A 23,960-nucleotide genomic window follows, 5' to 3' on the forward strand; every position below is an offset into this window, starting at 1 on the left:
AAAGCCATGTTTAACCCAAAGAAATTAATTGCTAATTGTGGAATTTTAGGCACAGAGAGAAGGGGACTAATACCCTTCAAGTCACCACAAAGCAAGATGAAGGCACTGGTCAGCAGAGGAAGAAGGGGTGGTGTTCCATGAGCCCAAATAGTGGTCCCACGCCAAGACCACGGCATCCATGCAGGAAAGAGCCCAAGCCATGCAGAAGCACACCACAGACACCAGCGCGCTGGGTGGTCAATTTCACTCTACCTAGGCGACGGATGGAGCTCCTGGTCTCCTTGGCGAAGCTGGAGTTGGACAAGGCTGTCCTCCGGAAGATGAGGACAGGGATGCGGGTGATCGGGGGGTGGTAGCTGGGCACATTGGGGAGGTGCTCCACCAGGTTTGGGGGAGCAAGCCCGGGGGTCACTTGGCCAGGTGGCTTGTCCTGGACCAGGCGATTCAGCTCTATGTCCCGGCCTGGTTTAGCCATGGTGCTGGGGGCAGGGGATCTCAGGCAGAGGCGGGACCCTGGGGACTGCAATGAGGAGCACAGAGTTGGGAGAGGCAGGGTAGGTGGGGCTCTTCCCCACCAGCGCCAACACACACCAACCCGGTGCCCACCTGCGCTTGCAGCAGCTGCACCCAAAGTCTGGAGCATCACTCTCGTCCCCGGAGTTCAGTGTCAAGACCGTCACCAGTCATGCGGCTTGTCCGCCCAACAGCTCTGAGAGACAGCCCTGCCCTGAGCGCCCCAGCTCTGGAGTTTTCTCTGCTAACCCACCATCGTAGCATTTCATACTTTAGACTCAAAGAAATTAGAGTCAGAGAACCCAGAACTCCTCAGGCTTAGGCTCACAGACTCAAACGTTCTTAGCCTGGTAGGATTTTCCATCCCAAAGAAATCCTGGAGCTCAATTAATTTCACTTCCAACCAGAAGCAATAACTTTTCCTAGGTCCCTGTTTCCCCCAAATGGGCTGCATATTGGAATCGCCTGGGCAGGTCTGGAAATGCCTGATGCGTGGGCCCATCCCCAGAGATTCTGATTTAATGGTCTGGGGTGAGCACTGGCACCCGGATTTTTAAATCTCCCCAAATGACTCCAATGTGCAGTCACGATTGAGAACAAGGGCTCAAGGCCATTGCCTCTCAAACACAAATGCGCAGAGAAATCACCAGGGATCTTGTTAACAATGCAGGTTCTGGTTCAGCAGATCTGGGATGGGGCCTGGGATTCTGCATTTCTAACCAGCTCCCAGGCGACACCAAAGCTGCTGGTTCAAGATCCACACTTTCGAGTGGCGGCAGACAAAGGGCTGTGCTTCACTGTTTCTCAAAGTGTGGTTCCCGGGCCACCTGCTTCCAAACGACCTGAGGAAGGGGGTGGAACCAGCCCCACGGAACCTGAGTCTGCAACCGGGTGATCCTGGTCTTGTTCATCCATGTGGGGTGCAGACTTAGTAGGTTTCCGGCAGATCTGGGTTAAAGTTAACAGAGGATGTTTTTCAAAGATCAGGTGGGGGGCAGGCTCAGGACACCTGGGGTTGAGACACCCGGGTTCAGTCCCATTTGCGTCAGTGGCTGCCTGAGACACAAACATCATTGTCATGGTCCCCATTATGGTCTCTTCTTTCAGTTCCAGTGATGCACTGTCACCCCCACTCTGCCCGGCAACCCAGTGAGGTAGGTACTGTTATAGCCCCCTCTTTCTTGATTTGGGAGCCACAGTTAAGAGAGGTCACAGAACTGGCTCCAGGTCACAGAGCGAGGAAGAGGGAGAAGCCAATAGTGAAACGTAGGTCTGTGTCCTTGACCACTGAGCCACATGCTGCCCACATGGAGCCTCAGTTTTCTCATCTGTAAAATGGTCTGTCTGCCTCAAAGGGCAGGTGGAGCACCACCAGTGTCTTGAGGCCTGTGGAAGTTTGCAAGGCCAGGGCTCAGTGTCCAGACATCCTCACTCCCCTAGAGTCCGTCCCCATCATCCCTGAAGTTCTCAGGATTAGGGGTGGGAGTGATAAATAATCAAATTGTGCTGAGGATCTTAGCAGTAAGGAAAAGCTCAAAAGACACAGAGTCTAGGACACGCCCTTAGCGAGCTCTGGCCCCAATTTTCACTCAGGTACGTTACATTTGAACCAAATCCTCACTGGGCAGTAACCTAGAGAGCTGCGTTCCCAGTGAGGGGATTGGCAGGAGAGGTTGGCTGGGAGTACGGTTTCCCCAGGCCTCCTGGGGTCCTGGGGGGGCCTCAGTGCAATTCCCCTGGGGCCTTTGAAATACATCATCAGACTCTGACAACGTGGCCCTAAGATGCACAGAATGGGTTTTGTCTGAGGATGGGATGGGGTTGGGGGACGAGTTGAGAGGGAGAGGAGGAGGGTTTGCCCCTGTACTCTGGCTGCCCCCAGCCTGAAAGCATCCTGGACATTCTTATGCAACCCCACCACACACCTACCTCCTGAGCTAGCGGCCGCGGCCTCCTCCTGCAGCTCCTGCAAAAGAAAAAGAGGAAACCGAAGCTGTGACCATCAAGCCCTGTCCTAGCCCTAGTCCAGCCCAGCCCCTGTGGGGGTATCTACCCTCAGGATGGGCCCCAAGACTAGTCTTGGCCCTGCCTGTTTGGTCATACCCTCCAGCTCACCTTCTGGGGCATCCAGTGCACATAGGAGCCCCAGGCCCCAACACCAGGACCTGTCACATGTAATGAGGGGAAATTCTCGGGCAGCCCTCTGCGTGTGGGGACAAAGCAACTAAAGCAGCCACCACGGCACTCTCCATCCGGCACCACACTTCACAGCGTAGAACTGTATACAATACTCCAGGGAAAGGTTTTTAGCCCCATTTTACAGAGGTGGCCACTGAGGCCCAGAGTGGGGAGGTGACTTGCCCAGGGTCATACAGCCACGTGAGGACTGGAGTCTAAGCCCACTGCTCCCACCCATGGCCATACCACCCGGGGCCCTTCCGGACACCATCTGACCCCTGCTACAAGCAGGGCCTCACAGCACGCACCATCCTGCTCACCTCTGTCCTGTGGGCATCTCATCAGCCAAACCCCACCCCTGTAAGCAAAGGGGACAAGGCCCAGCCCCTTCCGCCGACTCCAGTCCAGGCCTCCGAGGTAGCTCGGGCGCCAGGCCTGGTGCTGCTCCATACCTGGTGTGAGGCGCTCTGGTGCTCAGTTCCGCCTACTTCACTCTGGTCCTCGCCGCCCTGCGCCACCAGACAGCTATCCAGCAGGACACTGTGACTGCGAGGGGGCAGGAGGGAAGGGCTGGGGTTAGGGGTGTTAAATGTTTCCTGAACTGTGCTGAGTGCCAGGCTCTGTGCCAGGAGCTGGGGCACAAAGACGCCTAGGGATAGGTCCTCGCCCTCTTGAAGCTCCCAGCACAGGGCAGGTGGCAGATCTCACATCCTGCTAACAAGTTCCCAGTCTGAGTCACACTCTGGAGCAAGTAGCTATGAAGGGCACAGCACAATTCTGCCTAGGAAGGAGGGCTTCCCAGAGGAGGTGGCCTGTGACCTGGGAATAGGTAGGGAATAGTGTCCAGGAAAGGGGAACAGCAAGTGCAAAGAAAATCACGGAGGACGGTTTTGAGGAACTGTCCTTTGGGGGCTGACCAAAGGGCACTGTAGAGTGTTCAAAATCTATGCTCAGCATTTCCCCTCTGAGAGTCTCCAGGCAACCTTGGGGATATAGGAAGAGCAGGGAGTATGAGAAAAGTGAGGCACAGAGAGGTCAATTGGCCTGGCCAAAATCACACAGCAAATTGTCCCACATCACATAAACCTCGGACACAGACCCTGGTTTTTTCCATGCCATGAGATCAGAGCCACACTGCAACTGCTGAAGGTTTCAGGGGTCCCTGGACCAGGCAGAGGCATACATGAGTGATGGGGGCCGGGGTGAGACTATAGGGAGGAGAGAAGAACCTGTGCCCATCTGAGTCAGCAACCCCACTCCGCTTGGAATGGGAATCCCGTGGCCAGATCTGCTGATTTTCAAGAGGAGCCTGAACTACACGTTTTAAAGGTGGGACCTCCCCATCTCTAGATGCTGATAATTAATCCAAATTAATAGATCTATATTAACATCTGTATTATCTATATTAATATCTATATTAATATGTCAATATCCAAAAGAGCCTGTTTCCAGATTAATTGGGCCCTGAGATGCCTGTGTGCAATCTCTGGGTTAAAATGATGACTTGGGACCAAGGGCTAATGTGATTTTTGTGGTTAGAATTAGATTCTGCTTCCTAACGGCCTCACCCCATGCCATGGACCACTGTCGCCAAGGGGCTCCTGGAGGATGCTCTTTGGCATCTGCTGCCCAGAAAACCTGAATTCCCCATCCTTTACCCAGAGGGCCAAGTCTCAGCCCTCCTGAGGTGGGTGACGAGATGGGGACGGAATTACAGCCCAGTCAGTTTGGAGCCAGCAGCCTGGGAGCAGGAATCAGTCAGTAATCATATTGTCACAGCAGCTCCCAAGGGCTGTGTGCCAGGCACCGGGCCAAGCACATGGCACGCACAGCGTCTCACCAAATCCTCACCCAAATAAACCCGAGAGCCCAGCTATGACTGATCCTATTTGAGCTTAGAAATCGGAGGCTCAGAGAGGTCAGATGGCCTGTCCAAGGTCACACAGCCTGCACCAGGTGAACCTGGATAAAAGATGGGTGTCTCTGACCCCAGCACCAAGTCTTTAATACTCCACTGCCTGCCTCTGAGTGTCTGCACAGCCCCAGGTGACGTGGAGGAGTGAGGCGAGTGTTTGGAGGATCCAAGCACCTAACTCACTTTATTTCTCTTCATTGCATACGCATTTCCATTGTGAGGGGCTTGAATTGTCAGAGTCACACTCTCTACCCTGCCCAGGAAGAAACAGCTTTTCTTGAAGAAAAGGGCATATTATGACTTTCATAGGGCCTGGGCACTTCAGCCTTCGCGGGCCCCTTCCTCCATAAATATATTTTTCAAATTCCATTTTGTGACTGCAGTCATACGAAGATTAATATGTTAATATTATATATTAAAATATTCTCTTCCATCTAAAAGTTCATTTCTTGGTCTGATTTTAAAAGAAATTAAAATGTTCTTGGGGGCCTCTAAAAGTATTATGGGAACCGTGCCTTCCACACCTGACAGAGAAGCCGGCCCTGCCCGGAAGGGTGGGATGGGCTTGTGCTGCGAGGGGCAGACTGGATTCTCCTTCCCTGGAACAGATGCAGGGGCCTCCTCGGTTCTCAGAGCACAAAGGCCCAGGAAATGAACTTCCCACAGTCCCAGTCAGAGGCTTCCTGGGGTCTTGCTCATTCTAGAATCTGGCCTGGAAAGCAAGTCCCCGGGAAGCCTGCGTTTGCTTATCTGTCAAGTGGGTAGGACTCATCCAGCCTGTACTGTACAGACTGGCTTATTTGAATGAGGTCAGAAGGGCCAGTGAGAAGCTCATGGAAAACTCAAAAAACCTCCCCATGTCCGGCGTCATCTGGATTCTCCACCTGTAAACACTGGTAAGCAGCTTTCCTTGTCTGTAGTACCAGGTGTCCGCTTAGGAGCCCAGCCTGACCTGGGACGGAATCCCAGCTCTGCGCTTGCTGGCAGGCCACCCGTGGATGTGTGGGCTGCTATCTCTGAGCCCCAGTTCTCTCATCTGTGAAATGGGATTAGCAGTAGGAGCCTTAGCACAACGTCTGGCACGGAAAACAAGTGCTAATCAGGTGACAGCTGTTATTATGACTGTTCTTGTCATTATTATTATAAATCCCAGAGGAGGCGGCCTTCTGCAGGTCTGTGAATCACCCACATAGATTGCGGAACATTTTGCACAAACATCTCCAGCTACCGAGACACGTAACAAGCCTTACAGCGGCCCTGTCAGCTCCACCAGGGGCTGTTTGGGGACCCATGTATCCCCAAATCATGTTGCCCCTGGTTGGCAGTATGCCTGGTGCCTGCTAAGGCCCCCTCTTGACCAGCCCAGATGCAGTGGGCCATCAACTTCTGGAAAGTTCCCAAGTCCCAGGGATTTCCGAGTAGAGGATCAGAGAGACTGGCTGAGGTGGGCATCCCAGAGGTCCTGGCTCTCCGAGTTGAAGGTGTGGGGAGTAGCAGCAGCAGCCAGCTGGCAAGAGTTTACCAGCCCTGTCCTCCCCCAAGTCACGAAACAGGCTGTGCCCCCAAGTTAAGTCCTCACTGTTGCCTTCAGCAGACTCTTCACCCGGTACCCCAGCCCCGAAAGAAGGAAGGAGGGGAGCCCTTAGGGAGAAGCAGCCACCTACTTGGGTCTCGCTGTCTTTGCTGACAAGGACGCCCGGGGTGCAGGAGTTCAGCTGGGGGCGATGACGTTCATTCCAAGCCCCAGGTCGGTGCATGCCAGTGGAGAACTGGGGGAGCCCGAGCCCAGCCCCGAGCCTGTGAGGCCAGCTCTGCAGCCAGTGTGGCTCGGGTGGCAGATGAGCCACCAATCCTTCCTGCTTCTAATCAGATTGAGGGGGTGTGCGGGGAACTCCGCGGAAATGCCCCCAGGGAGGCCAGGTGGGGACCAAAAGGCTTCCGTTGCTATGAAAAGCTGAGTTGTTGCCAGCAGAGACCAGGTCGCTAGGCGACCATCTGCCCGTTACCAGGGCTCGCGTGTCATCATTAACCCCTGTGCCTCCGCAAAGCTGGCAAAAGCATCCTTCCCCAGCCAGTGACAGCCCAGCCCACCTGTCCCACGCCTGACACCCTCTGGCCTTGGCCCTGGGATCACTGGCTCTGTCACCACAGGGCCCTCGTCCCTACCTGGGGCCCCAGGCCCCAAAGTGCCCTGAGTTTGAAGCTCTGGGTGAACATCTGTATGAGCCTGTGTGTGCCTGCACTGTTTGTAGGTAACTGTATGTATGTGCTTGTGTCTAGTGTGGATATGTGCAAGTGTGTACACGTGTGCCCGTGTGTATGTTGCTTGTGCATGTATGCAGGCTGTGTATGTAAGTGCCCTGCCTACACATAAGTGTGCACATAACCCAGCATGTGTGGCTGTGTCTGTGTGCAGGTGTGTATGTGCGGTGCAGATATGTGTGTGTGTGTCTGTGTGTACTGTGCAGAAAACACATGTGTAGTTAGTGCGTGTGCCTGTGTGTGTGCACATTGCAAGTGGTGTTTTAGCTCAGGAGCTGTGACATATAAAGGGATTTGCAGGCCTATATGTTGGGCATACGGGTTTGGTGGCAGAACAGCTCAGATCTCTGCACTCTACACAGAGGCAGGTGAAAGCAGGGGGCAAACAGAACTGCACTAATGCAGCCAGGCAGCATCTAAGGTCTTCAGTTAGGGGAGGGGCAGTTACCTGTTAATGAGAGCATCCTGGCTCTGGAGAGACCTGGAGGGTAGAATTAGGACCGGGTTACAGAAGCCATAGTTTTGGCAGAAGAAGTAATTTCCTAAGTCAGAGGTGCATATGGATGGAATGGACAGCCTTTGAAAGGTTGTGAGCTCCCTGTTATTGGAGGCAATCAAGTAGCTGTGTGGCCTCCTGCTGAGGATGGAAAGATTATAGGTGAACTGGGCAAGCGTAGACCCAAAGTAGATGACACTAAGCAGGCTTCTAGCCCCCAAATCCTGTGTGGCCTCATGGTTTAACTCTTTCCTGACTGGGACTAAAAGTGACCCTCAGTAGGGATGAGAAGATGGGTGACTTTTGATGGAGCGCTTACTCCACACCAGGTCCTACCGCATCTGTTCTCACAGCCAGCCCTCTGACCACTCAGGAGGGGCTGTTATCAACCCCTCCCCCCATTTTAGAGATGTGGAGGCAGAAGCTCTGTGCCCATCAGCCACTTGCCCAGGTCACTCTGCTGAGAGAAGAAAAGCTTGTGCTCCTAACATTTGTGATGCTACCTCGCCTCAGGCCATGGCCAAAGGGACAGGGAGGAAGTGTACGGGCCGGGGGTACCACAGAGGGCAGAGTGACAGGGAGGAAGTGTACGGGCCGGGGGTACCACAGAGGGCAGAGTGACAGGGACAGGGAATAATACAAGGGGATAGAGCGAGGAGACAGGTTAAACCATCTGGCCTGATCTGCGGTACAACAGCCACCTCGCTGCTCCTCCTGCCTCAGTCTCTGCACAATGCTGCTGCCAGCCTGTGTCACTTCCCTGCTCACAAACCTTCCATGGCTCCCCATTGCTCCCGGGAAATCAAGTTCAAGGCCTTCACAATCTGGCCCCACCACCTCTGAAGGATCATCTCCCAGCACTTCCACGAGCTACACTGTCACTCTTCCCGGGACATGCGGGCTGCTCGCAAGGCAGCAGTTCACTTCCTCCTCCTTGAGACACTTTCCAACTGGGCCTCCAGGCCTCACACTCTTCTCAATTCCCTCACCCCCCATGGGCGCCTCCCCCTCCTTGGTCCTTTCTGGTTCCTCCTCGTCTCCCTGACCTCTGATCTGGCATTTTGGCCTCTCCTCCATCTACACTCACTCCCCGGGCAACTCCTCCAACCCCACTTTCATTCCGTCTATGAGATCAGACGCCCATCTTTACATCTCTGGTCCAGCCTCTCATCCCCTAACTCCACTCAGGCATCCAGCCATCTGCCCTTCTGTGCAGCCCACATTGCTCAGAATCATCTCCCTCTTAGTGGTTTCTTTTCTTATTATTCAAATATATTTGACATATAACATTTTATAAGGTATACAACATGCTGACTGATACACTTGTATATTATGATATGGTTGCCATTGTAGCGATAATGGGCACTCTATCACATCACCTAATTATCATTTCTTTTCAGTGGTGGGAATAATTAAGATCTAGTCTCTTGGCAAGTTTGATTATAACTTTTAGCGGTTTCTGAGTTCCATTTTTAAGCTCTTACTGTAACTGAATTCTTTTGTGTGTTCTGATGTTGAAATTTTTATGGATGTGGATACAGAATCAACCATTATGGACGATAGAGCAGAATCCAGGGCAGCCTTAAGAGGCATCAAAGGCAACCATTGGGGACCGACTGTTGGGGAGGGTGTGAGGGACAGAGACAGCTCTGCACCTTGGCTTTGTTAATTACACAGGAGAGCTGGGCGCCCACTGCATGGGTCTGTGCATCCTTCCATGCATTCAACCAACACTGATTTGGTGCCTACTGTGCTAGGCACTGTTCTAGGCTCTGGAGACATGGCAGTGAAGGCAACAGACAAAAATCCCCACCCCGTGGAGGTGCATTCTACATCTGTATGTGTGAGTGTGGGTGGCGTGGAGGTGGTCGCTGAGTATTAGGTACTGTGAATCCCAAGGTCATTATGAGCACAGTGGGGTCCCCCAGCACTGCCTCAGCCTTTCTGGTCAGCGCCCAGCGGCACAGCACACAGCACGGAACAAAGGGAGGAGCTCCCGTGAGCGGCAGAAAGCACCCTCACCCCAGAAGCCCTGGCAGCCCCTCCCTGGGCCATCCCTCAGCCAGGGGCACGGGTCCTTACTCAGGCTCCTCCGTCTCTTCGTCCTCCTCCTCCTCAGCGTCCTCCTCCTTTCGGTTCTCCTCCTCCTCCTCTGCGTCCTCCTCTTCCTTTCGGTCCTCCTTCTCCTCCTCTGCGACCTCTTCCTCCTTTCCGTCCTCCTCCTCTTTCTCTTCGTCCTCCTCCTCTGCGACCTCCTCCTCTGCGTCCTCCTCCTCCTCTGTGATCTCTTCCTCTGCAACCTCCTCCTCCTTTCCGTCCTCCTCCTCTTTCTCTTCGTCCTCCTCCTTTTCGTCCTCCTCCTCCTCTGCAACCTCCTCCTCCTTTCCGTCCTCCTCTTCCTTTCCATCCTCCTCCTCCTCTGCATCCTCCTCCTCCTCCTCTGCGACCTCCTCCTCCTTTCCGTCCTCCTCCTCCTCTGCGTCCTCCTCTGCAACCTCCTCCTCCTTTCTGTCCTCCTCCTCCTTTCCGTCCTCCTCCTCCTCTGCGACCTCCTCCTCCTCTGCAACTTCCTCCTCCTCTGCGTCCTCCTCCTCCTCGTCTTCTTTCTCCTCTTGAATCTGAGGCAGCTCCCTGAGTTGAGGTCAAAGGCAGGAGGTGAGGTCGCCTGTAGCTGTACCCCGAATCCACCTCCTGACCCCCATTTTCAGTACGATGGACTGTGACCCCCCCCCGAGACCAGACCTTAACTTCCCACCCAAGACTTTACCTGGGGAGCCCTGCCTGAGCAGCCCCGGCTTCTCTCTAGTAACAGGGCTCCCTCAGTGCATCAGGGGCTGGTCCCGGCCCCCAACTGTCCTGGTGCTGACCCTAGGTCAGCCCCTGATCCTCCCTGGACCTCAGTTTCCCCATCTTTGCAATGTAGCTCATGGGCCTGAGGACCTGAGGCCTCCTGGCTTGAGCAGCTATCACCCAGCTCACAGGTGGGAACTAAGATGGTTCAGCCCCTGCGGAGAGTGACCCAGACATCACTGCCACGGCTACACATTCCCTTCCCCGAGGACCTTGCAACTCCCTTCTGGAAATGTGTCCTGCAGGGGGTACACACATGCACATGCAAGGAATGTGGACAAGAGTGCTTGTCGCAGAATTGTTTATAATAATAAAATTTTGGAATCAACCTAAATGGTCATCAATAGTGGACAGGTTAAATACATTCTGGCATATCCATATGATGGAATACTATGCAGTTGTAAAAAAATGAGGATGATCTCCACGTACTAAATGTGGAAAGATCTTAAGGTACGTTGTTGAATGAATGTAGCAAGGTGCAGATAGGTCGGTGCATGTGATATGCTATCTTTTGTACAGAAAATGAAGGGAATCCATGCTCATATATGCTCAGATGGGCCCTGGAAAGGTACAGAAGATGCTGGCAGCCACTGTGCCCGTGGGGAGAGGGATGGGCGTCTGGTGGGAGGGAAAGGGAGGAAGAGGCAGACTTGGTCCTCGCTCTATGCCCTTTTATACCTTTGGGATCCTGTACCATGTGCCTGTTATCTTCCCAAGCACTGTTTTTTTCAGGGCTTTCTCTGGCTCCCACCTGGGCATCTGCTCCACCACCTCGCTCTCCTCTTCATCAGCTGGCGCTGCCTCTGCGCCCTGTGGGCTGCTGCTGACCTCCCGATGCTCATCTTCTTCCCAGGGAGGGTCAACATCTTCTAGGATGAGATTGGGCTCCTCTTGCTCTCCCGGGAGGATGGTGACTACAGGGGACACAGGGTGTGGGGGAGAGTGGGCCTGGGCCTCTGAGTCCCAGGGACCACACAGGGAGCCTTGGTCACCACCAGCTACACGCCAGCTCTCAGCCAAGCAGCAGAAAGGGCACCGCTATCAGTGGGACCATTGACAACCAGGTCAGTGCTAAAGCGATGGGCTGAAGCCCACGATCACTCATCCTGTCTCCCTACACTAGTTTTCCCTCTCTTTTTCCCCTTGAGACAGAGCTTCAGTTACAGTTAGTCTTGTTTCTCACCGGAGCCTCCTTCTTGGAGGTTTGTGCAGAAGCAGAAACTATGCTTCCACCACAGCACTGCAGGTGATGCCAAGAGACCCAGGCTCAAAGTCCACCCTGCCACATCCAGGTGCAGTGGCCTGGAATGTCCCGAGGGATGCAGACAAAGCTTGCCCACCACCTGTTCTCTAGATGCCACCCCCTGGTGACAGCGTACTACATGCCCATAATCTCAGAACCTCCTTCTGGGGGTCTAGGAAGACTTCCTCCTGGACTAGAGGCTCCAACCTCCAAGGGAACTTGACTTTCTCGTGGAGGTGGTCGCACTTTCAACATTTCTCCACGTACCCTGGTCCCTGGCAATGAAAACACTGTGGGGCTGTGACCTTGGCAGAAGTGGGTGCAGGGGAGTCTCATCAGGAGCCTAAGACCCCCCCACAAGACAGGAGAAAGGTGGAGATTGCCTGGTAGCAGGTGTTCCCAAAAAGCTCCAGCAGTCTTGGTGGCCTTCAGGCCAGGCATGAATTACTAATGGCGACTTTAAATGGAAGCTAGCCTCAAGTCTTATCCTTTGACTTTGGAAGTTATTGTTCATGGTGTACACTAATAATATTAATAATAGTAATGGTAATAATAACAGCACCAGCTACATTTGTTGAGCGTTTACTATATGCCAGGCCCTGTGCTAAGTGATTTACATGGACTAACTCCATCAGTCCTCACATCAACCTTTTGAAGTGGGAATAACTATTACCCCCATTTTATTTTCCCTCTTTTATACCTTATTCCCCATTTTACAGGTGAGCACGCTGAGATGCAGGTTAATACCTTCTTTTACGGGGTGCACCCCACGTGCCAGGCACGGGGCTGTCTGCCTTCCAAGAGTCACCTCGCTCCCCACTCCTGCCTCCTGGCTTCCAGGTACCGATGGCCTCACAGAGGAGGCTACTGCCTGCCCTCCAGGGAAGCCTCCCACATGCTTCCTGAACTACGGTCCTGGCTCCCCCATCCCTACAAGCAGCCCTGGGGGTTGACCAGGGGGGATCCTCCAACTGTGGCCCTGAATCCATTGGTGGGACATACATGTCACAGGTATGTGTCGTTCTATGTTGCCACCCAGTAATGTTGCAGTGTCTTCATCCTGATCAGCCCCTGAGGGTTCAAGTTCCTGCCTGACATCCAGGTGCCATCCAGGGGACAGAATATCCCCTGGCCTGTGAGCTCATGAGCTTTCAACCCTGCAACCCTGCAGGGTAAGAACACTACTCTCCTCCATTTTATCGACCAGAGAGGATGAGCGACTTGTCCAAGGCCACACAGGATGCTGGAAGCGGTGCCAGGTCCCCTGACTCATTTCCCTGGTGCTATCCCAAGTGACAAACATGCCCCAGGAGCGCCTCCCTGCCATTGGCGGCCACTCCATAATGGGCGCTGGAGGCCGTCCTTGCTTGCATCCTTGCTTTCCCTTGCGTTAACCCTTTCTTTTTAGGTACTAATTAGTGAGTAGGCGTTTTATAAACACTTCCTCCTTTCACCTTTGTGCCAGGCCTGTCCCCATTTTACAGCCAAGGAAGAGGATGGTGCCGGAGGGTACCAGCCAGGAAGGGCAGGCAGGGGATACCAATCCCTGGGCAGGGCCCTCCCTCCCGTGGAGCTCCCAGCCCTCTCTGCAGGCATCTGATTCACAGCTCTCCCGGCTTTTCCAGGGTCCACCCGGGTCCCAGATGGGGCTACGATGCACCACAGGTGCTCAGACGCACATGGAAACTGCTGCTCCATCCAGGGCTTAAACTTCACCCTGGAGTCCCTCACGGGCACACCAGCTCCCACGCGGCATCCTCTCTGCCAGCTTACGATGGCCCTCAGGGCGGCTGAATAGGGTTCTGACCCCGGCAGTGCAGATCAATAGCCCCATATGGGGAGGGAGCTGCTGTTTCTAGGAGCAGCAGGCAGGAAACCCAGGAGCATGGATTCCAGGCCAAGGCCCCCGCCCGGTCCCTGGGTTGCTGGCAAAGCCCAGGCCTTGACTCGAAACCCCCATCCTCCCTGGCAGGCCTGGGTCATGATACCCACTCCCTCTGCCTCTCCCCGGTCCAGACCCACATCTTCTCCCATCTGACCCTCCAAGCACTAACTTCTCACTAACTGGTATTTCTCAGAGCACGGTCCTTGCCACGACCCCATCATCAGAATCATCTGGGGAGGTGGGTGCTTCTTGAAAATGCAGATTATCAGGCTCCCACGCTCTTCAGATTGAAAGGTCTGGGCATGGGACATCCTTCATAGCTCCCCCCAGATGTGGCCTGAAGTTCAAGAACCCTTGTGTTAATTGCTTTCTCTGCCTCCAATGCTTGCTGAGCCTCAGAGTAATCTTTGTGAAGTCACTGCCCTGCTCAACCACCTTCAATGGCTCCCCATTGCCTACAGCCTCGTCCCCTAACATCAGGCCCCAACTCTTCTAGTTTTACCTTCTGCCTCAAGGACTCTGGGCTCCAGATTAGCTGAAGTGCCCACCTCTCTCCCTGTACACTCTCACCTCCAGGCGTATGTTCATTTTATTACGTCTACCAGCTTGCCCTCCCCTCTCTGCCAGTTTGAGACCTCAGGGGTCTCAAACTCCAAGGCCTATGTAGCCAGGGAGATGGTGCATATGGGTAAAGCGGAGGGTGCCACCTGCCCTCAGACTGTCCTCACAAGCACAGCGCGGGACCACTACAGCTCGATCTTCCCAGTTTTCAAGAGAAGCCAGATTTTTCTATGCAAAGCCACCTGATTTTTAAATGTTGACAACTAATTCTAATTTTTAAAACCACTCCTTGCCCCAAATGAAGACATCTGTGGAGCCAGCTGGGACCCAGGGCAACTGGCTCAGGACCCCCGGCTAACTCCTTCCAGCAACTCCAGTACCACAGGCCATATTAATCCACCCACTTCTCAAACCTAGGTACTCACTTTAGCCTCATCTGAAGCAATAATGTCATGCGATCACAGGTTTGATGTGCTACCGTATGCTTTTTAATGTCAATTAAAGCACGTGCTGCTGTCCACTGGTAGTCCCCAACTCCTTGAGGCAGAGAACATGGCCAAGCCTAAGGAGATCCTCTTTGGGGAAAAACTGTGTCCCAGGGGGGCGCTGTGTGTGCCAGGCACCATGCTGAGGGCTGTGCCAGCGTCTTCTCAAAGACAGTCCTCGCGGGCTTTCCCGCAGCCTCTGGTGGGAAGTCCTCCTGCTGTCTAGCCTAAATCCCACAGGCTGCCCTTGGTTGGCCTTCCCCTTGCTCTGGTGGAAAGGGGCCAACCTTGGTCTCCGAGAGGCAGTTCTGGGACTGGCTCCCCCTCACCCTGCCTGGGATTGGGGGCGGGAAGCAGGGGGTTCAAGGAGGGTAGGGGAGTCGATGGCCACCTCCTCCCCCTCCCCTGCAGGTCTTCTCTTCAGGGAACCCTTCTTTCCTTCCATCCGTCTGTCCATTTGTCCATCTGCACTCTCCCAGGCTCCCCTCCCTTTTGTTTCAGAGGCCTCCAGCTGCTGCCACCCCTGAAACAAAGGAGAAGAGAGAAGGGTAGGTGTCGGGGTGGACAGGCGGAGGGAATGAATGAGCGAAAGGATGGGGAAGCTGGGGGACGGAGTGGGGGAGGGATACTCACCCCTCACCCCTCAGGGTCACCCTTGTAGTGGGTTGAATAGTGTCCCCCAAAAAACGTATATCCCAGTCCTATCCTCTGTTACCTGTGTGACCTTATTTGGAAGTAGGGTCTTTGCAGATGTCACTAGTTAAAGATCTCAAGATGAGATCATGCTGGATTTAGGTTGGGCCCTAATCCAATGACTGGTGTCCTTATAGAAGACAGGAGAGGGAGATTTGGCAGACACAGAGGAAAAGGCAGAGATTGGAGGGCAGCTAGATGCCACGGGGCACCAAGGATGGCCAGCAGCCACCAGAGCCAGGAGAGAGGCCTGGCACGTTTTCCCACTCAGAGCCCCAGAAAGAAACAACCCTGCCAACACTTTGATTTTAGGCTCCTGGCCTCCTGAACCACGAGAGAATACACTTCTGCTATTTGAAGGCACCGTTCGTGGTCCTTTGTTACGGCAGCCCCAGGAAACTGACACACCTCGGTTACTGGCCCCGGGGCTGAGTCCGCCCCATGGCTGCCCCAGGCCCACTCATGACCGGCACGCTCCAGGCACGCAGCGAGGCCCTGCTACAGCTGGCTGAGACCTGCTTCCTTCCAGAGGAGCAGAGAGGAGGGTAAGAGGGCTGGGGGCTCCATCCTCAGAGCTCTCAGCGGCCCCTGGTAGGAGGGGGCGCGTGGGTGGCTCTCTGTTCCAGGGAAGGTTTTCCATTCCTCTAACCTTGGCCTGGTTGAGCAGCTGCTTAGCCCAGGGGACTCTAGTCACTGCTCCATGACAACTTGCTTTGTGACCTTGGACACGTCTCTGCCCCTCTGCCTTCCCCAACAGCCATAGGCGGCCCGCGCTGGGCCCTCCAGGGTGGCCACGAGCTTGAGACTGAGCGAGCCCTGCTCTGAGCCTCCCCTTCACGACGCTGTCACGATTATACAAACCCCATCACACCCACACCCGAGCTCCACAGCTGGCCAGCCTGTGGTGGCCGCCCATGTCAGAGTGCTCATAAAGGCCACCATTGGCCCAGCGGGCCTGGGGCTGGCAGCCCTGGGACGCTCCAGGCCCACGGTCCAAGGGCCTGTGTCCAGGGTGGAATAGGGCCACTGCTCCCAGGCCTTAACTCTGCTCTGCTCACCTCCAGCGCTCATCACTGGCCTGGCACATCGCAGCCCTCCATGAGCATTTGTGAATGGATGAATGGATGAATGGATGAATGAATGAATGAATGAATGCCCCATATACCACATGCCTTTCCAGAGACCATGAAATGAAGGAAGAGCAGATTTTGGACCCTAGCCCTCCCCTCCTGGCCTCAGTCTGGGCCCCAGTCCTGGTGCAGAGCTGGGATAAAAGGCAGCACACATACCCCACAGGGGAGGGGATGCCCTCCCAGCTCAAGGGGTCCAGTTCCCCCAGAGAAAGCCCATCTCCCTCCTTTCACCCCACAACCAGGGACTCTGCTTAGCCAAACCCACTGGCCCAGGGGGCTGTGGGGAGTTCTCACCAGGGGCTCCTAGCAGGAAGGGGGGGCCCATCCAACTTGACCTCAGAATTACTTTTTCTGGATAGAAGCTGGAAGGCAAGCCAGGCTCCTGCTTACGTGTGCATCCACCCACCCCCGGCTCCCAGGAGGGGCCGCCGGCCACCATCGGGCTCTGGGCCGGGCTCTGGCGAGGCCGGGGCCTACAAAACACGAGGCTCTCCCAGCTCCAGGTCCAGAGGCTCTGCCTGCCCCACGACCCGTGCACGCTCAGACCAAGCAACCCCCATGGAGACACACACGAGGACCCACTAACGTGTCACTTACTGCTCTGCACGTCACATGTCACAGGGGAGTCAGGCTCCTGTATGGGGAGAAAAGGAGAAAAAAACTGCTGTGGACTCCTCACCGGCCTCCCTGCTTCCATCAGCCCTCCCGGCACACGCAGGTGCAAGGGGGTTTCCTCACGGCTTCCGGGACACCGCAGAAGATCCCGTCCTGCTTCTTCCCTCCCGCCTCAGAGGTTGCCCGCTCCTCCAGTCACTCCCCCACCAGGGTCACCACTTGCCTCGTCCCACCTCAGCTCCTTTGCCCAGGCTGGGCCCCTGCCTGGAATGCCCTCTCTCTGGTTCTCTATGTATGAAAAACCTCTCCCATCCTTCCCTGGAGTGTTGTCTCAAAGTTCCATCTGCACGAAGGCCTCTCCCCGCCAGCACCCCACCATCCCCCTGCAGCCCCATCCTCAGGGATCCCCCCCTCAGTGAGCACATCTTCACCCACTGATCGCTCCTGCCACTGGACACCCTGCTTTCCTCCTGTTGGGGAGCTCCAAAGCTGAGCTTCCTCTGCCACCCACAGAGGTCATGAACGTGGAGCCTGAAGGCTCAGCCCACGGGGAAGGGACCCTGAAGCTTCCTGTCTACCTCCTACTGCAGGGGGACTGCGATCCAGGCCTCCTGCCCCCCAGTTCCAGGTGCTTCTATGGAGATGGCCAATTGTCCGCAAGAGAGAAGGGCCAGGTGGGAGGTTCTGGGAGAGGGAGAGGTGGGGGAGGCCCTGCTCCCCCCGCCCACCCATGTGGGAGCCCTAGGTCGTCAGAAATGCACACAGGGCCCACTGGCTTCCTGAGAGCCCCACTTCTTCCCAGAACATTCCAGCCCTCTCTTGTCTCTGGGCCTTTGCACATACTGATCCTCTGCCTGCAGGGCCCTTCCTACACCACCTCCTTCACTTTCACCCACCCTCTTCCTCCTCCTCCTCCCCCTTCAGTTCTCAGCTTGCAGGCCGCTTCCACTAGGAAGTCTTCCTTGATGCTCCTGGGAGGCTCCTCCTCTGCACCCCACATCCTCTCTGCCAACACCCCCCCCCGGGGAAGCACCTCCCCCACTGACTGTGCCCACCTGGCAGGAGGGGCTGGGCCAGCACTTCTCAGCCCTGTGGCCACAGTGAGCAGAGAGTGTGTGTGGAATGAGTGTGAGCCATGCAGACAGGCGGGCTGGGTGGGCTGAGCTCCAGCTGCAGGCTCCCTTCTTCCTTCTGTGCCCTCCCCCCGACCCAGGGACCATCCCACCCTTGCCTGAGCTCGCAAGACGCCTCCATCCACCACTCAAGGCCCCCACTCCCCCCAGCCCAGCACTGACCTGCTCCCCAGCCTTCCCACGGATCACTGGCTGTGGTAGGGCCATCTCCAGCCTGTGCAGGAGCCACGCCATCAACCTGCAAGGGGGAGAGAGAGAGTCAGAGCCCTCCCGAGGCAGGTAGCAAGCCCGCCCGCAGGTGGACTGAAGCCCCCGGCCCTGAAAACCACTGCCCCATCCCTGGCCTCCCCAGGAAAGCCTCTGGCTACTGTGCGGACCCCAGCAGGTAACTCAGTCCCCCCCACCCTCCCTGCCACCCCCAAGGTGCATTTCAGGCCCCTCACACACTGCCAGGGCGGGAACACCTAGCAGTACCTATCCTGATTTTAGTTTATTTTTTTCATTTTTTTAAAAAAAATTAATTTATTTATTTATTTTTGGTTGCGTTGGGTCTTTGTTGCTGCGCACGGGTTTTCTCTAGTCGCGGCGAGCGGGGGCTACTCTTCGTTGCGGTGCGTGGGCTTCTCATTGCGGTGGCTTCTCTTGTTGTGGAGCACGGGATCTAGGCGCCAAGAGCTTCAGTAGTTGTGGCTTGAGGGCTCTAGAGCGCAGGCTCAGTAGTTGTGGCGCACGGACTTAGTTGCTCCGCGGCATGTGCGGTCCTCCCGGACCAGGGCTTGAACCCATGTCCCCTGCATTGGCAGGCAGATTCTTAACCACTGCACCACGAGGGAAGTCCCTATCCTGATTTTAAATGCATGTATCACTTGGACCAACAACTCCATTTCCTCCGATTTACTTGCACATGAACGCAATGATGCCTGTACAAGGCTATTAACTGCAGCAAAAGTGGAAACAAACCTAAATGTCCACTGAATGCTTAAATAAAAGCTGGTACATCCGTATAACATACTATGCAGCCGTTGAAAGAATGGAGCAGACCTCTATGCATAAAACCACCTCTGAGTTACGTTTTTAGGTGAAAAAAGTGAGATGAGGAACAGTATCTAGAGTTTGCTGCTGCCGGGTATGTGAGTTTAAAGGAGAAATGTGTTCAGAGCTTGTCTACGTGTAGGAAACGCGTGGAAGCAGGAGAAGCTGCTGATGTGAATGCCCGGGGAGAGGGCGCTGCAAACCCCTTTGAATTTTCTCTCAGGTGCATGTGTTACTTTTCTAATTTAAAAGACTCATTTGGTGGATGTTGGGCTGGGGCCACGCACTGAGCCTGCTGCTTGTGGGAGGAGCGGCATTTGGGAGGCTCACCTGGCAGAGTCCTGTGGGGGCAGCAGGGAGGAGGCCTGGATGCCGGGCTGGGGCTCTGGAGTCGGCTCCTCCTCGGGCTTCGGGGGGGCAGGAGCAGGCAGGGAGGGGCTCTCCTGGGCCTGCGGCACAGGCTCCATTTCCAAAGGGGGTCCTGGGGGCTCTATGCAGCAGGGAGGGCAGGAGACTAAGGATGACATGGTGGGGCTCCATGAAACCCCTAGGGCATGGAGTCCAGATTCAAGGTGCCAACGTGACTGAGTGGGGAGCCCCTTGGGACCACCCCAACTCCCCTCATCATCAGACAGACACAGAGCTGAGGTGCAGGGAGGGGAAGGGACTTGTTCAGGACCTCACAAGGCTGTCCCAGGCTACTGGCTTCCCAGCCTGGACTTGGGAGGGGGGTTTAGGACTCCCACAACAACCTGCTTCCTGCAAGCCCTGAACCCCGCCCCAAGCATCCTTCAGGCCCCAGTTGTACCCCCAGCCCAGTCTGTGACCATCCCAGGCAGCCCCTTCCCAGGTCCCCTCCCTGTACCTGGACCCAAGGCGGCATCTGCAGGCTCATCTCTCCAGCCCTGGGTCGTAAACAGGAAGTGACGTCACGAAAGAAGGTCAGGTGCATTCCCTGCCCCGGCCAGCCCCGCCCACCCTTCCCCTGAATGCCCTGCCCCTCTTGCAGCCACTCCGTGGGTCCCAGGGGTGAGGACAGCCTGCTGGAGTAGGTAGGCACTTCCTGGGTGGTCAGCTGCCTGCTCCTCCTTTTCCTCGACTTACCTCGGAGGTTTTCGGAGGCTGAGGCAGCATTTTCTCCAGATTCTGCTCAAGCCACCTGAGCAGCCAGGGCCTGGGCCTGCAGAGGGGCCAGAGGTCAGCCGAGTGGCCTCAAGGAGTGCCCAGCCACGCTGTCCTGACCACCTGCTGGGGTCCCAGGCCTCGACCAGCCCTTCCTCAGCTCCCATTCTGCACACTGGGGACCTTGGACTGGATACTCTTAAAGGGCCTCCGGGGTGGGGGACTTCCACCAACCAAAAATTCTGACCCAGGGCTGGACCAGGCTCCGGAACAACAGGCCCAGCCTTGGCCTCCTGGGCACAGATGAGAACGGGGGCTGCCTGGGGACCCAAATGCAGCCTAGGGCCCTCCCTGTGACTGGGACAGAGAGGTCTGGCTTCATGGGTATGTGAGCACTGTGGTCACACAGGGCCCCATACTTAAAGGGCCCATTTTTGGTTTAATGCTCTAGCATCACTGTCTTAAACTCTTAATAATTTTTTTAAAGGAGTACTACGTTTTCATTTTGCACCGGGCCCCACCAATTATGTAGCTGGCCCTGGGACAAACGTTGGGTCCCCCTATCCATCTGACCTCCAGGCAGCCCTGTCCTCTTCAGGGAAGCTCCATGCTCCCAGGGGAACCCACCCCCCAGATACGGCCCCCAAAAAATCTGGCAAGTCCTTTGGGTGCCTTCATCCTAAATCGTTTTACTGGTCTCACAAGTCAGCGGAGTGGCCCTGGAGACCCATGACCAGGGCAGCCTCCAGGGGACAAAAGAAATAGACAGCAAACTGGAGCAATGGATGAATGAATGGAGTGTGTGATTGTACATATTCATTCATTCATTCATTCATATATTCATTCATCCCTTCTGTGCTGAGTCCCCTTTGTATGGCAGGCACTGTGCTGGGCACCAGGGCGTTCAGCAGTGACTAAGACAAAAGCCCCCGTGCTCAAGGACCCGACAGTCTAATGAATGAATGAGGGAAGGAATGAATGGGTGGGGTGAATGGAGATGAAGGCATGACTCTGAATTTCCAGCAGAGACAGCAGACTGGAGGCTTCAGGTTTATTGGGGGAGCTCACAGTGTTTTTGAAAACTTTTCAATTAGTTGGCAACATCTAAAAATTAAGGATGATGTAAAACCTAAATTTCTAGCTTCTCTTGAAAAACTGGAGGATCTGGCCACACCGGGTCAGCACTCCTGCAGGGCAGAGGGAAGTGGAGTTCAGTGGGGCCCCTCCCTGGAGAGAGACATGGGCTCCCCCGTTTGCCACAGTTCCCATCCAGCCTGCCACCCGCCTCGGTCAGCTCTGAGAAGTCTGAAGCTGTTGCCAACCGTGAGACCAACCTGGGCACCCCAACGTCCCCCACGGTAGCCCAGGCCCTGCTTCCGGGCTTCACGCGGCACCCACCTACTCGAGGCCCATCTCTGAGGAGCTCATCCATGCCTTCTCCCCATCCTCAGAAGGTGGCCCCCACCCGGGGATCTCTCAGTAATCAGCACAAAACACCATGAGCAGCACCGGACCCATCGTTCCGGTTTTGTGGATGAGAAAAGTGAGGTCCAGAAGAGATGAGAGGCATGTCCAAGGTCACACACAGGTGGTGGTGGACCCTGGGCTCTGGGCATGCTGAGCCCACCACACACACACTACAGATGGGGCTCAAGGATGGGGACTCACCCATTGTCTTGGGCCCTGGGGGCCTCACTGTGTCCATCTGCAGAAGAAAGGAAGCCGGTCAGCAGCAAGAGGCCTGCCCGGAGCTCCCCGGTTAGCCCAACTCAAACCCAGGTTCGAACCCGGGCCGAGTCAGATGAGAAGCTCTGGCCCCGTGGACTCACCCCAGGGAGCAGGGCCCAACACGACAGTCCCTGAGCCCACCCCTAAGCCATCCTGCTTCCTGGCCTTACCTGAGTCCCCAGTGCTGCGGTGCCCAAGGATCTGTCCTCCTGCCTGCTGGGACAGACAGACAGACGTGGGCAGAGAGTCCAGGGCCATCAGCCTTCCTCCCGCCCCTTCCCCACCCGGCTTGCCTCAGCTCCCGGCCCCGGTAGTACCTGAGCTGGACCCTCCAAGCCAGCAGCGGTGCTCTGGGCAGGCCTGCCACTGTGGACGGGCTGCGGAACGACCTTCTCCACACCCTTTCTGAGCCAGGTCAGCACCTGGCTGCTGGGACCACTGAGAGACAGAGATACCGGCCTGCCTTCAATGTCCCCAGCCCCTCTCTGGTCGGCATGGCAGTGCACAGCATCCTAAAGAACTTGGTTTGAACCCCAAACCTCTATCTCCCCACTGTGACACTGCAGACACAACACCTCCCTCCTGGAACCTCGTGTCCCTCTCTGGAAAATGAGGGATGCCAACCCTTGGTGCCATTCCAAGCCCACCGCCATCAGATACTCAGTAAAACATCACCGTATCACCCTGCTGCCCCATTAGCCTGGCTCCAGGGGGCCCCTCCTGCACTCGGCACATGTCTTGTGCTCTGAAAGGGTTGAGAGTTTCCTGTGAGGTGTTTCCTTGTGATGGAGGCTAGTCAGCCTAAACATGAGGGTCACAGACTCACCATCTGAGGCCAGCCCTCCCCCCCCTCTGCAGACATGCTTACTTGGATAAGTACCAAGGGTCTAAAATGTCTGAGCTATCTGGGAGATTTCACGGAAAAGTCTGGATTTCTGTCTTCACTGGGAAAATCAGAAGCTCTGGCCACAGTAAACCTGCGTTTCACCCAGGCACTGAGAAACCTCTGGTCCCCCCACGCCCCGCACCCCCCACCCTGCTCCATTTCTCTTGGTCACATGGTCCATTTGGCCCAGGAGACACCCTCCTCTGCCTGAGGCTCCCTGTAGCCAATTCCTAAGATGTTCTGGGCCTTTGCTTGGGCGTGACTGTAGACCTGAGAGCAGTGCCCATCCCCACCCCCTCAATGGCTCCCTAGCTTGGCTGGGGGGCTGGCCCTGAGGAGAGGGGAGGGTGGTGCAGTACCTGTTCGCTTCCGGAACCACAGCGACCTGAGCCTGGAGGGATGTGGGTGGAGAAGGGGCAGCCTCCTGGGTTTCTGGAAAGGAGTCCCTCATACTTTAGAACTGGAGCCTCAGAGAGACCTGTTTCTACCCTGCTGGGGAGGTCAAGTCAGAGGCAGAGGAGAGGGGAGAACGCTGAGGGAGTCAGAAGCCCAAGGTTCCAGCTCAGCTCAGCTAAAAGGTCCCCAGGAGCCCACCCTTAGCTTCTCTGAGCCTCAGTTTCTTCATCTGTGAAATGGGTCTGCCAGCCTCGTGGGCTGCTGCAAGACTCCGAGCAGTGGAGAACACAGCCCTTCCCCCGTCTCCAGCCACCCTGCCAGCCTGGGCTTCCAGCACTCACCCTGAGGGCCCGGATCAGCCTCAGCCGCTTCCTTCCCCACGCAGGCCTCCTCAGGTGGCTGGAGGGTTCAAACAGGACCATGTAAACCCTCAGAGAGACTAGCCTAAGGCAGGGGCAGCCCCTGATCCATCTCACAACCGACCCCCACAGGATCAAACAGTTCTATTCTCACAGTGGTCTCTGTAAATCCTGGTGGCCTCACCTTCCACCTGGGACACTCCCTTCTTCCCAGCCCCAGGGACCCCTCATCCAGGGCTGGGCCCTCACCATGCCCACCCCCCCACACCCACCCCCGCCAAGTTCCCCCCCCCCAGGCCTATCACATCCCCCAGGAAGCTGCCCCACTCAAGTGGCCTGAAAAGAAAGAGGAAGAGAGTTACAAGGCCTTGGGGCAACTGAGGGGAGGAGGAGGCGGGAAGAGCCCACCCCTCGGCCAGCCCCCAGCCAGCCGCTCCCTCTCATTCTGCGCCAAACCTTCCATTTCCCCCCTAGT

At 55.8% G+C, this 23,960-nt stretch overlaps 1 protein-coding gene across 3 annotated transcripts in view; it reads right to left on the reverse strand.

The window, feature by feature from the left end:
* Positions 1–23,960, reverse strand: part of CNGB1 (cyclic nucleotide gated channel subunit beta 1) — a 69,082-nt gene that overhangs the window by 39,122 nt on the left and 6,000 nt on the right. For all 3 annotated transcript variants that reach the window (XM_082439480.1, XM_082439481.1, XM_082439482.1), the window contains exons 2-15: positions 23,468–23,525; positions 23,090–23,162; positions 22,162–22,282; positions 22,015–22,060; positions 21,785–21,821; positions 20,099–20,174; positions 19,860–19,899; positions 19,325–19,508; positions 18,125–18,200; positions 16,812–16,848; positions 10,966–11,128; positions 9,447–9,995; positions 3,144–3,237; positions 2,443–2,479 (exon numbers count right to left, since the gene is read on the reverse strand). In XM_082439480.1, coding sequence (XP_082295606.1) covers positions 2,443–2,479; positions 3,144–3,237; positions 9,447–9,995; positions 10,966–11,128; positions 16,812–16,848; positions 18,125–18,200; positions 19,325–19,508; positions 19,860–19,899; positions 20,099–20,174; positions 21,785–21,821; positions 22,015–22,060; positions 22,162–22,282; positions 23,090–23,162; positions 23,468–23,525 — 1,591 coding nt within the window. The remainder of the gene's footprint in view (positions 1–2,442; positions 2,480–3,143; positions 3,238–9,446; positions 9,996–10,965; positions 11,129–16,811; positions 16,849–18,124; positions 18,201–19,324; positions 19,509–19,859; positions 19,900–20,098; positions 20,175–21,784; positions 21,822–22,014; positions 22,061–22,161; positions 22,283–23,089; positions 23,163–23,467; positions 23,526–23,960) is intronic.

Source organism: Balaenoptera physalus (assembly GCF_965194825.1).
Source record: "Balaenoptera physalus genome assembly, chromosome: 19".
Taxonomy (NCBI): Eukaryota; Metazoa; Chordata; class Mammalia; order Artiodactyla; family Balaenopteridae; genus Balaenoptera; species Balaenoptera physalus.